Below are 10000 nucleotides of genomic sequence, written 5' to 3'. Positions count from 1 at the left end.
TGGTTGACTGAGTGAGTGTGTGGCTGAGTGGTTGAGTGAGTGAGTGGTTGAGTGGTTGAGTGAGTGAGTGGTTGACTGAGTGAGTGGTTGAGTGAGTGAGTGTGTGGTTGAGTGAGTGAGTGGTTGACTGAGTAAGTGGCTGAGTGAGTGAGTGGTTGAGTGAGTGAGTGAGTGGTTGAGTGAGTGAGTGGTTGACTAAGTGGTTGAGTGAGTGAGTGTTGAGTGAGTGGTTGAGTGAGTGAGTGAGTGGTTGAGTGAGTGGTTGAGTGAGTGAGTGAGTCGTTGAGTGAGTGAGTGAGTGGTTGAGTGAGTGAGTGAGTGGTTGAGTGAGTGAGTGAGTGGTTGAGTGAGTGAGTGGTTGACTGACTGAGTGAGTGGTTGAGTGAGTGAGTGAGTGGTTGAGTGAGTGGTTGAGTGAGTGAGTGAGTGGTTGAGTGAGTGAGTGGTTGAGTGAGTGAGTGGTTGACTGAGTGAGTGGTTGAGTGAGTGAGTGAGTGGTTGACTGAGTGTGTGGTTGAGTGAGTGGTTGAGTGAGTGAGTGAGTGGTTGACTAAGTGGTTGAGTGAGTGAGTGGTTGAGTGAGTGAGTGGTTGAGTGAGTGAGTGAGTGGTTGAGTGAGTGAGTGAGTGGTTGACTAAGTGGTTGAGTGAGTGAGTGAGTGGTTGAGTGAGTGAGTGGTTGAGTGAGTGAGTGGTTGAGTGAGTGAGTGAGTGGTTGACTAAGTGGTTGAGTGAGTGAGTGAGTGGTTGACTAAGTGGTTGAGTGAGTGAGTGTGTGGTTGAGTGAATGTGTGGTTGAGTGAGTGAGTGGTTGGTTGACTAAGTGGTTGAGTGAGTGAGTGAGTGGTTGACTAAGTGGTTGAGTGAGTGAGTGTGTGGTTGAGTGAATGTGTGGTTGAGTGAGTGAGTGGTTGGTTGACTAAGTGGTTGAGTGAGTGAGTGAGTGGTTGACTAAGTGGTTGAGTGAGTGAGTGGTGAGTGGTTGACTAAGTGGTTGAGTGAGTGAGTGAGTGGTTGACTAAGTGGTTGAGTGAGTGAGTGAGTGGTTGACTAAGTGGTTGAGTGAGTGAGTGAGTGGTTGACTAAGTGGTTGAGTGAGTGGTGAGTGGTTGACTAAGTGGTTGAGTGAGTGAGTGGTTGGTTGACTAAGTGGTTGAGTGAGTGGTGAGTGGTTGACTAAGTGGTTGAGTGAGTGGTTGACTGAGTGAGTGTGTGGTGAGTGAGTGAGTGAGTGGTTGACTGAGTGAGTGGTTGAGTGAGTGAGTGGTTGGTTGACTAAGTGGTTGAGTGAGTGGTTGAGTGAGTGGTTGACTGAGTGAGTGGTTGAGTGAGTGAGTGAGTGGTTGACTAAGTGGTTGAGTGAGTGAGTGAGTGGTCGATGACGATGCTAACAGCGGTGACTGCGAGCGACCCCACCAGGCCACGGGCCACGGCCATGGCGTCCGTCACCGGCAGCAGACCGCCGGCCTCCTGCAGCACGGCGTGGAGGCAGCGGCCCGGCCTCTCAAACACCAAGAACCTGCAGGGCGGCACACAGCTGACACAGCTACTACAGCTACTACAGCAGCTACAGCTACAGCTACTACACCAGCGGCCCGGCCTCTCAAACACCAAGAACCTGCAGGGCGGCACACAGCTGACACAGCTACTACAGCTACTACAGCAGCTACAGCTACAGCTACTACACCAGCGGCCCGGCCTCTCAAACACCAAGAACCTGCAGGGCGGCACACAGCTGACACAGCTACAGCTACAGCTACTACAGCTACTACAGCAGCTACACCAGCGGCCCGGCCTCTCAAACACCAAGAACCTGCAGGGCGGCACGCGGCAGACACAGCTACTACAGCTACTACAGCAGCTACAGCTACAGCTACTACACCAGCGGCCCGGCCTCTCAAACACCAAGAACCTGCAGGGCGGCACGCGGCAGACACAGCTACAGCTACTACAGCAGCTACACCAGCTACACCAGACACAGCTACTACACCAGCTACAGCTACAGCTGCTACACCAGCGGCCCGGCCTCTCAAACACCAAGAACCTGCAGGGCGGCACACAGCTGACACAGCTACTACAGCTACTACAGCAGCTACACCAGCGGCCCGGCCTCTCAAACACCAAGAACCTGCAGGGCGGCACGCGGCAGACACAGCTACTACAGCTACACCAGCTACAGCTACACCAGCTACAGCTACTACAGACACAGCTACTACAGCAGCTACAGCAGCTACAGCAGCTACAGCTACTACAGCAGACACAGCTACTACAGCAGCTGAGTGTGAGTGAGTGGGTGGGTGGGTGAGTGAGTCGGTTAGTGGGTGAGTGAGTGGGTGAGTGAGTGGGTGAGTGTGAGTGAGTGTGTGAGTGTGTGAGTGGGTGTGTAATGTGAGCGTGTGTGAGTGGGTGTGAGTGGGTGAGTGAGTGAGTGGGTGAGTGAGTGGGTGAGTGCGTGTGTGAGTGTGTGTGAGTGAGTGTGTGAGTGGGTGTGTGTGTGTGTGTGGGTGTGTGTGTGTGCGTGTGTGTGTGGGTGTGGGTGTGTGTGTGAGTGGGTGTGTGTGTGAGTGAGTGGGTGTGTGTGTGTGAGTGAGTGTGTGTGTGTGAGTGAGTGTGTGTGTGATTGTGTGTGTGAGTGAGTGTGTGTGTGTGAGTGTGTGAGTGAGTGTGGGTGTGTGAGTGTGTGAGTGAGTGTGTGTGTGAGTGAGTGTGTGTGTGAGTGTGAATGTGTGTGTGAGTGAGTGTGTGTGTGTGTGTGAGTGTGTGAGTGAGTGTGGGTGTGTGAGTGTGTGAGTGTGTGTGAGTGTGGGTGTGTGTGTGAGTGTGTGAGTGTGTGTGAATGTGTGTGAGTGTGAGTGAGTGTGTGTGAGTGTGTGAGTGTGTGTGTGAGTGTATGACTGTGTGAGGGTGTGAGTGTGAGTGAGTGTGAATGTGTGTGAGTGTGAGTGTGTGTCTGTGTGTGTGTGAGTGAGTGTGAATGTGTGAATGTGAGTGAGTGTGTGTCTGTGTGTGTGTGAGTGTGAGTGAGTGTGTCTGTGTGAGTGAGTGTGAGTGTGTCTGTGTGTGTGTGAGTGTGTGTGAGTGTGTGAGTGAGTGTGAGTGAGTGTGAATGTGTGAATGTGAGTGAGTGTGTGTCTGTGTGTGTGTGAGTGTGAGTGAGTGTGTCTGTGTGAGTGAGTGTGAGTGTGTCTGTGTGTGTGTGAGTGTGTGTGAGTGTGTGAGTGAGTGTGAGTGAGTGTGAATGTGTGTGCGCGCCCAGCGTCACACCACCTGTGCTGTGCTCTGTGTAGGCCGAAGCCTTCGATCTTCAGGATGCCCGGATCTTCGCAGCCGGTCAGCTTCACCCACTTGGCCACTGCGCACGGCAGGAAGACAAAGGCAGCGTTGCCGCCAGCACAGCCTTACACTGCTGGGGAGGACGCGGGGGGAGAGACGCGGGGGGAGACAGGGACATGGGGAGAGACATGGGGGAGACATGGGGAGAGACATGGGGAGAGACATGGGGGAGACAGGGACATGGGGAGAGACATGGGGAGAGACGCGGGGGGAGACAGGGACATGGGGAGAGACATGGGGGAGACATGGGGAGAGACGCGGGGGGAGAACGCGGGGGGAGACATGGGGAGAGACGCGGGGGGAGACATGGGGAGAGACATGGGGAGAGACATGGGGAGAGACATGGGGAGAGACATGGGGAGAGACATGGGGAGAGACATGGGGAGAGACGCGGGGGGAGACATGGGGAGAGACATGGGGAGAGACATGGGGAGGACATGGGGAGAGACGCGGGGGGGAGACATGGGGAGAGACGCGGGGGGAGACATGGGGAGAGACATGGGGAGAGACATGGGGAGAGACATGGGGAGAGACATGGGGAGAGACATGGGGAGAGACATGGGGAGAGACGCGGGGGGAGACATGGGGAGAGACATGGGGAGAGACATGGGGAGAGACATGGGGAGAGACATGGGGAGAGACATGGGGAGAGACATGGGAGAGAGACGCGGGGGGAGACATGGGGAGAGACATGGGGAGAGACATGGGGAGAGACATGGGGAGAGACGCGGGGGAGACATGGGGAGAGACATGGGGAGAGACATGGGGAGAGACATGGGGAGAGACATGGGGAGAGACATGGGGAGAGACATGGAGAGAGACATGGGGAGAGACATGGGGAGAGACATGGGGAGAGACGCGGGGAGAGACATGGGGAGAGACATGGGGAGAGACGCGGGGAGAGACATGGGGAGAGACGCGGGGGGAGACATGGGGAGAGACATGGGGAGAGACATGGGGAGAGACATGGGGAGAGACATGGGGAGAGACATGGAGAGAGACATGGGGAGAGACATGGGGAGAGACATGGGGAGAGAGACATGGGGAGAGACATGGGGAGAGACATGGGGAGAGACATGGGGAGAGACATGGGGAGAGACATGGGGAGAGACATGGGGAGAGACGCGGGGGGAGACGCGGGGGGAGACAGGGACATGGGGAGAGACGCGGGGGAGACATGGGGAGAGACACGTGGAGACAGCGAGAGACAGGGAGAGACACGTGCAGACAGGAAGACACACGTGGAGACACACGTGGAGACACGTGGAGACACACGTGGAGACACACACGTGGAGACACACGGGGAGACACACGTGGAGACACACACATGGAGACAGGGAGACACACGTGGAGACACACGTGGAGACACACGTGGAGACAGGGAGACACACACGTGGAGACACGTGGAGACACGTGGAGACACACACGTGGAGACACACACGTGGAGACACACACATGGAGACACACGTGGAGACACACGTGGAGACACACGTGGAGACAGGAGACACACATGGAGACACACGTGGAGACACGTGGAGAGACACACGTGGAGACACACGTGGAGACAGGAGACACACGTGGAGACACACGTGGAGACACGTGGAGAGACACACGTGGAGACACACGTGGAGACACACACGTGGAGACACACACAGGGAGACACACGTGGAGACACGTGGAGAGACACGTGGAGACACACGTGGAGACAGGGAGACACACACGTGGAGACACGTGGAGACACACACGTGGAGACACACGTGGAGACACACGTGGAGACACACACGTGGAGACACACGTGGAGACACACGTGGAGACAGGAGACACACGTGGAGACACACACGTGGAGACACATGGGGAGACACACGTGGAGACAGGAGACACACGTGGAGACACACACGTGGAGACACATGGGGAGACACACGTGGAGACACACGTGGAGACACACGTGGAGACAGGAGACACACGTGGAGACACACACGTGGAGACACACGTGGAGACACACGTGGAGACACACGTGGAGACAGGAGACACACGTGGAGACAGGAGACACAGGTGGAGACACACTCGTGGAGACACACACAGGGAGACACACGTGGAGACACGTGGAGAGACACGTGGAGACACGTGGAGACAGGAGACACACGTGGAGACACACGTGGAGACACGTGGAGACAGGGAGACACACACGTGGAGACACACACGTGGAGACACACACGTGGAGACACTTGGAGACACACACGTGGAGACACACGTGGAGACAGGGAGACACACACGTGGAGACACACACGTGGAGACACACACGTGGAGACACACACGTGGAGACACACGTGGAGACAGGGAGACACACACGTGGAGATACGTGGAGACACACACGTGGAGACACACACAGGGAGACACACGTGGAGACACACACGTGGAGACACACACAGGGAGACACACGTGGAGACACACGTGGAGACACGTGGAGACACACGTGGAGACAGGGAGACACACGTGGAGACACACGTGGAGACAGGAGACACACACGTGAAGACACACGTGGAGACAGGAGACACACGTGGAGACAGGAGACACACACGTGGAGACACACACGTGGAGACACACACGTGGAGACAGGAGACACACACGTGGAGACACACGTGGAGACAGGAGACACACACGTGGAGACACACGTGGAGACAGGAGACACACGTGGAGAGACACGTGGAGACACGTGGAGAGACACACGTGGAGACACGTGGAGACAGGAGACACACGTGGAGACACACACGTGGAGACAGGAGACACACGTGGAGACACACGTGGAGACAGGAGACACACGTGGAGACACACGTGGAGACAGGAGACACACGTGGAGACACACGTGGAGACAGGAGACACACGTGGAGACACACTTGGAGACAGGAGACACACGTGGAGACACACACGTGGAGACAGGAGACACACGTGGAGACACACACGTGGAGACAGGAGACACACTAACCGATGTCTGGCCTTGCCACTCTCTGGTAGAAATTGAGCTCAGTGTAGACGGTTCCATCCTTTGGACCCTGATGATGACAACATCACAAACTCACTGTAACAACAACACACTCGTAATGATGACATCATCACAAACTCACTGTAACAACAACAACAACACACTCGTAATGATGACATCACAAACTCACTGTAACAACAACACACTCGTAATGATGACATCATCACAAACTCACTGTAACAACAACACACTCGTAATGATGACATCACAAACTCACTGTAACAACAACAACAACACACTCGTAATGATGAAAACATCACAAACTCACTGTAACAACAACACGCTCGTAATGATGACATCACAAACTCACTGTAACAACAACAACACACTCGTAATGATGAGAACATCACAAACTCACTGTAACAACAACACACTCGTAATGATGACATCACAAACTCACTGTAACAACAACACACTCGTAATGATGACATCACAAACTCACTGTAACAACAACACACTCGTAATGATGACATCATCACAAACTCACTGTAACAACAACACACTCGTAATGATGACATCATCACAAACTCACTGTAACAACAACACACTCGTAATGATGACATCACAAACTCACTGTAACAACAACAACACACTCGTAATGATGAGAACATCACAAACTCACTGTAACAACAACACACTCGTAATGATGACATCACAAACTCACTGTAACAACAACACACTCGTAATGATGACATCACAAACTCACTGTAAGAACAACACACTCGTAATGATGACATCATCACAAACTCACTGTAACAACAACACACTCGTAATGATGACATCATCACAAACTCACTGTAACAACAACACACTCGTAATGATGACATCATCACAAACTCACTGTAACAACAACAACACACTCGTAATGATGACATCACAAACTCACTGTAACAACAACACACTCGTAATGATGACATCATCACAAACTCACTGTAACAACAACACACTCGTAATGATGACATCACAAACTCACTGTAACAACAACACACTCGTAATGATGGCATCACAAACTCACTGTAACAACAACAACAACACACTCGTAATGATGACATCACAAACTTACTGTAACAACAACAACACACTCGTAATGATGACATCACAAACTTACTGTAACAACAACAACACACTCAAATGATGACAACATCAACAATACTCATTCACGATTTTAATGTATTATGATGGTGAGTGGGTGAGTGGTAAGTGGGTGAGCGGGTGAGTGGTGAGTGGGTGAGTGGTGTGTGGGTGAGTGGTGAGTGGGTGAGCGAGTGGGTGAGTGGTGAGTGGGTGAGTGGTGAGTGGGTGAGTGGGTGAGTGGTGAGTGGTGAGTGGGTGAGTGGTGTGTGGGCGAGTGGGTGAGTGGGTAAGTGGTGAGTGGGTGAGTGAGTGGGTGAGTGGGTGAGTGGTAAGTGGGTCAGTGGTGAGTGGGTGAGTGGTGAGTGGTAAGTGGTGAGTGGTGAGTGGGTGAGTGGTGAGTGGGTGAGTGGTGAGTGGTGGGTGGTGGGTGGTGAGTGGTGAGTGGGTGAGTGGTGAATGGGTGAGTGGTGTGTGGGTGAGTGGGTGAGTGGGTGAGTGTTGAGTGGGTGAGTGGTGAGTGGGTGAGTGGTGAGTGGTGAGTGGGTGTGTGGTGAGTGGTGAGTGAGTGGGTGAGTGGTAAGTGGGTGAGTGGTGAGTGGGTGAGTGGTGAAGTGGGTGAGTGGTGAGTGGGTGATTGGTGAGTGGTGTGTGGTGAGTGGTTGAGTGGTGAGTCGGTGTGTGGTGAGTGAGTGAGTGGGTGAGTGGTGAGTGGGTGAGTGGTGAGTGGGTGAGTGGTGAATTGGGTGAGTGGTTAAGTGGGTGAGTGGTGTGTGGTGAGTGGTTGAGTGGTGAGTGGGTGTGTGGTGAGTGGTGAGTGGGTGAGTGGGTGAGTGGTGTGTGGTGAGTGGTTGAGTGGTGAGTGGGTGTGTGGTGAGTGGGTGAGTGGTGAGTGGGTGAGTGGGTGTGTGGTGAGTGGGTGAGTGGTGAGTGGGTGAGTGGTGAGTGGGTGTGTGGTGAGTGGGTGAGTGGTGAGTGGGTGAGTGGTGAGTGGGTGTGTGGTGAGTGGGTGAGTGGTGAGTGGGTGTGTGGTGAGTGGGTGAGTGGGTGAGTGGTGAGTGGTTGAGTGAGTGGATGGGTGGTTGAGTGAGTGAGTGGATGGGTGGTTGAGTGAGTGAGTGGATGGGTGGTTGAGTGAGTGAGTGGATAGGTGGTTGAGTGAGTGAGTGAGTGGATGGGTGGTTGAGTGAGTGGGTGGTTGAGTGAGTGGATGGGTGGTTGAGTGAGTGAGTGGATGGGTGGTTGAGTGAGTGGATGGGTGGTTGAGTGAGTGAGTGAGTGAATGGGTGGTTGAGTGAGTGGTTGAGTGAGTGAGTGAGTGGATGGGTGGTTGAGTGAGTGAGTGAGTCGTTGAGTGAGTGAGTGAGTGGATGGGTGGTTGAGTGAGTGAGTGGATGGGTGGTTGAGTGAGTCAGTGGATGGGTGGTTGAGTGAGTGAGTGGATGGGTGGTTGAGTGAGTGGATGGGTGGTTGAGTGAGTGAGTAAGTGGTTGAGTGAGTGGATGGGTGGTTGAGTGAGTGAGTGAGTGGATGGGTGGTTGAGTGAGTGGATGGGTGGTTGAGTGAGTGAGTGGATGGGTGGTTGAGTGAGTGAGTGAGTGGTTGAGTGAGTGAGTGAGTCGTTGAGTGAGTGAGTCGTTGAGTGAGTGAGTGAGTGGTTGAGTGAGTGAGTGGATGGGTGGTTGAGTGAGTGGATGGGTGGTTGAGTGAGTGAGTGAGTGGATGGGTGGTTGAGTGAGTGAGTGAGTGGTTGAGTGAGTGAGTCGTTGAGTGAGTGAGTGAGTCGTTGAGTGAGTGAGTGAGTGGTTGAGTGAGTGAGTGAGTCGTTGAGTGAGTGAGTGAGTGGTTGAGTGAGTGGTTGAGTGAGTGAGTGAGTGGTTGAGTGAGTGAGTGAGTCGTTGAGTGAGTGAGTGAGTGGTTGAGTGAGTGAGTGAGTCGTTGAGTGAGTGAGTGAGTGGTTGAGTGAGTGAGTGAGTGGTTGAGTGAGTGAGTGAGTGGTTGAGTGAGTGAGTGAGTGGTTGAGTGAGTGAGTGAGTGGTTGAGTGAGTGAGTGGTTGAGTGAGTGAGTGAGTGGTTGAGTGAGTGAGTGAGTGGTTGAGTGAGTGAGTGAGTGGTTGAGTGAGTGAGTGTGTGGTTGAGTGAGTGAGTGAGTGGTTGAGTGAGTGAGTGAGTCGTTGAGTGAGTGAGTGGTTGAGTGAGTGAGTGAGTCGTTGAGTGAGTGAGTGAGTGGTTGAGTGAGTGAGTGAGTGGTTGAGTGAGTGAGTGAGTGGTTGAGTGAGTGAGTGAGTGGTTGAGTGAGTGAGTGGTTGAGTGAGTGAGTGAGTGGTTGAGTGAGTGAGTGAGTGGTTGAGTGAGTGAGTGAGTGGTTGAGTGAGTGAGTGGATGGGTGGTTGAGTGAGTGGATGGGTGGTTGAGTGAGTGAGTGAGTGGATGGGTGGTTGAGTGAGTGAGTGAGTGGTTGAGTGAGTGAGTCGTTGAGTGAGTGAGTGAGTCGTTGAGTGAGTGAGTGAGTGGTTGAGTGAGTGAGTGAGTCGTTGAGTGAGTGAGTGAGTGGTTG

The 10000-nt window shown here is 53.5% G+C and overlaps 2 protein-coding genes across 3 annotated transcripts in view; both read right to left on the bottom strand.

Moving 5' to 3' along the window:
- LOC142906735 (serine/threonine-protein kinase VRK3-like) overlaps positions 1-7109 on the bottom strand; it is a 37260-nt gene extending 30151 nt beyond the window's left edge. Inside the window, exons 1-3 of the mRNA XM_076055130.1 lie at positions 7079-7109; positions 3267-3351; positions 1416-1518 (exon numbers count right to left, since the gene is read on the bottom strand). Of these exons, the coding sequence (XP_075911245.1) occupies positions 1416-1518; positions 3267-3351; positions 7079-7109 (219 nt within the window). The remainder of the gene's footprint in view (positions 1-1415; positions 1519-3266; positions 3352-7078) is intronic.
- Positions 1457-10000, bottom strand: part of LOC116957049 (uncharacterized) — a 24468-nt gene continuing 15924 nt past the window's right edge. Inside the window, exons 6-8 of one of the 2 annotated variants that reach the window (XM_076055088.1) lie at positions 6316-6382; positions 3267-3351; positions 1457-1518 (exon numbers count right to left, since the gene is read on the bottom strand). The gene's annotated coding sequence lies outside the window, so the exon portion shown is untranslated. Of the gene's footprint in view, positions 1519-1546; positions 2128-3266; positions 3352-6315; positions 6383-10000 lie in introns of those variants that run through there. The other variant, XM_076055087.1, reaches the window with a different exon arrangement.

Source organism: Petromyzon marinus, chromosome 69 (assembly GCF_048934315.1).
Source record: "Petromyzon marinus isolate PM22_M1 ecotype Great Lakes invasive population chromosome 69, UKy_Petmar_22M1.pri1.0, whole genome shotgun sequence".
NCBI classification, from domain to species: domain Eukaryota; kingdom Metazoa; phylum Chordata; class Hyperoartia; order Petromyzontiformes; family Petromyzontidae; genus Petromyzon; species Petromyzon marinus.
Note: the sequence above shows the minus strand (reverse complement) of the source record. Positions and strands in the feature narration are given on the sequence as shown.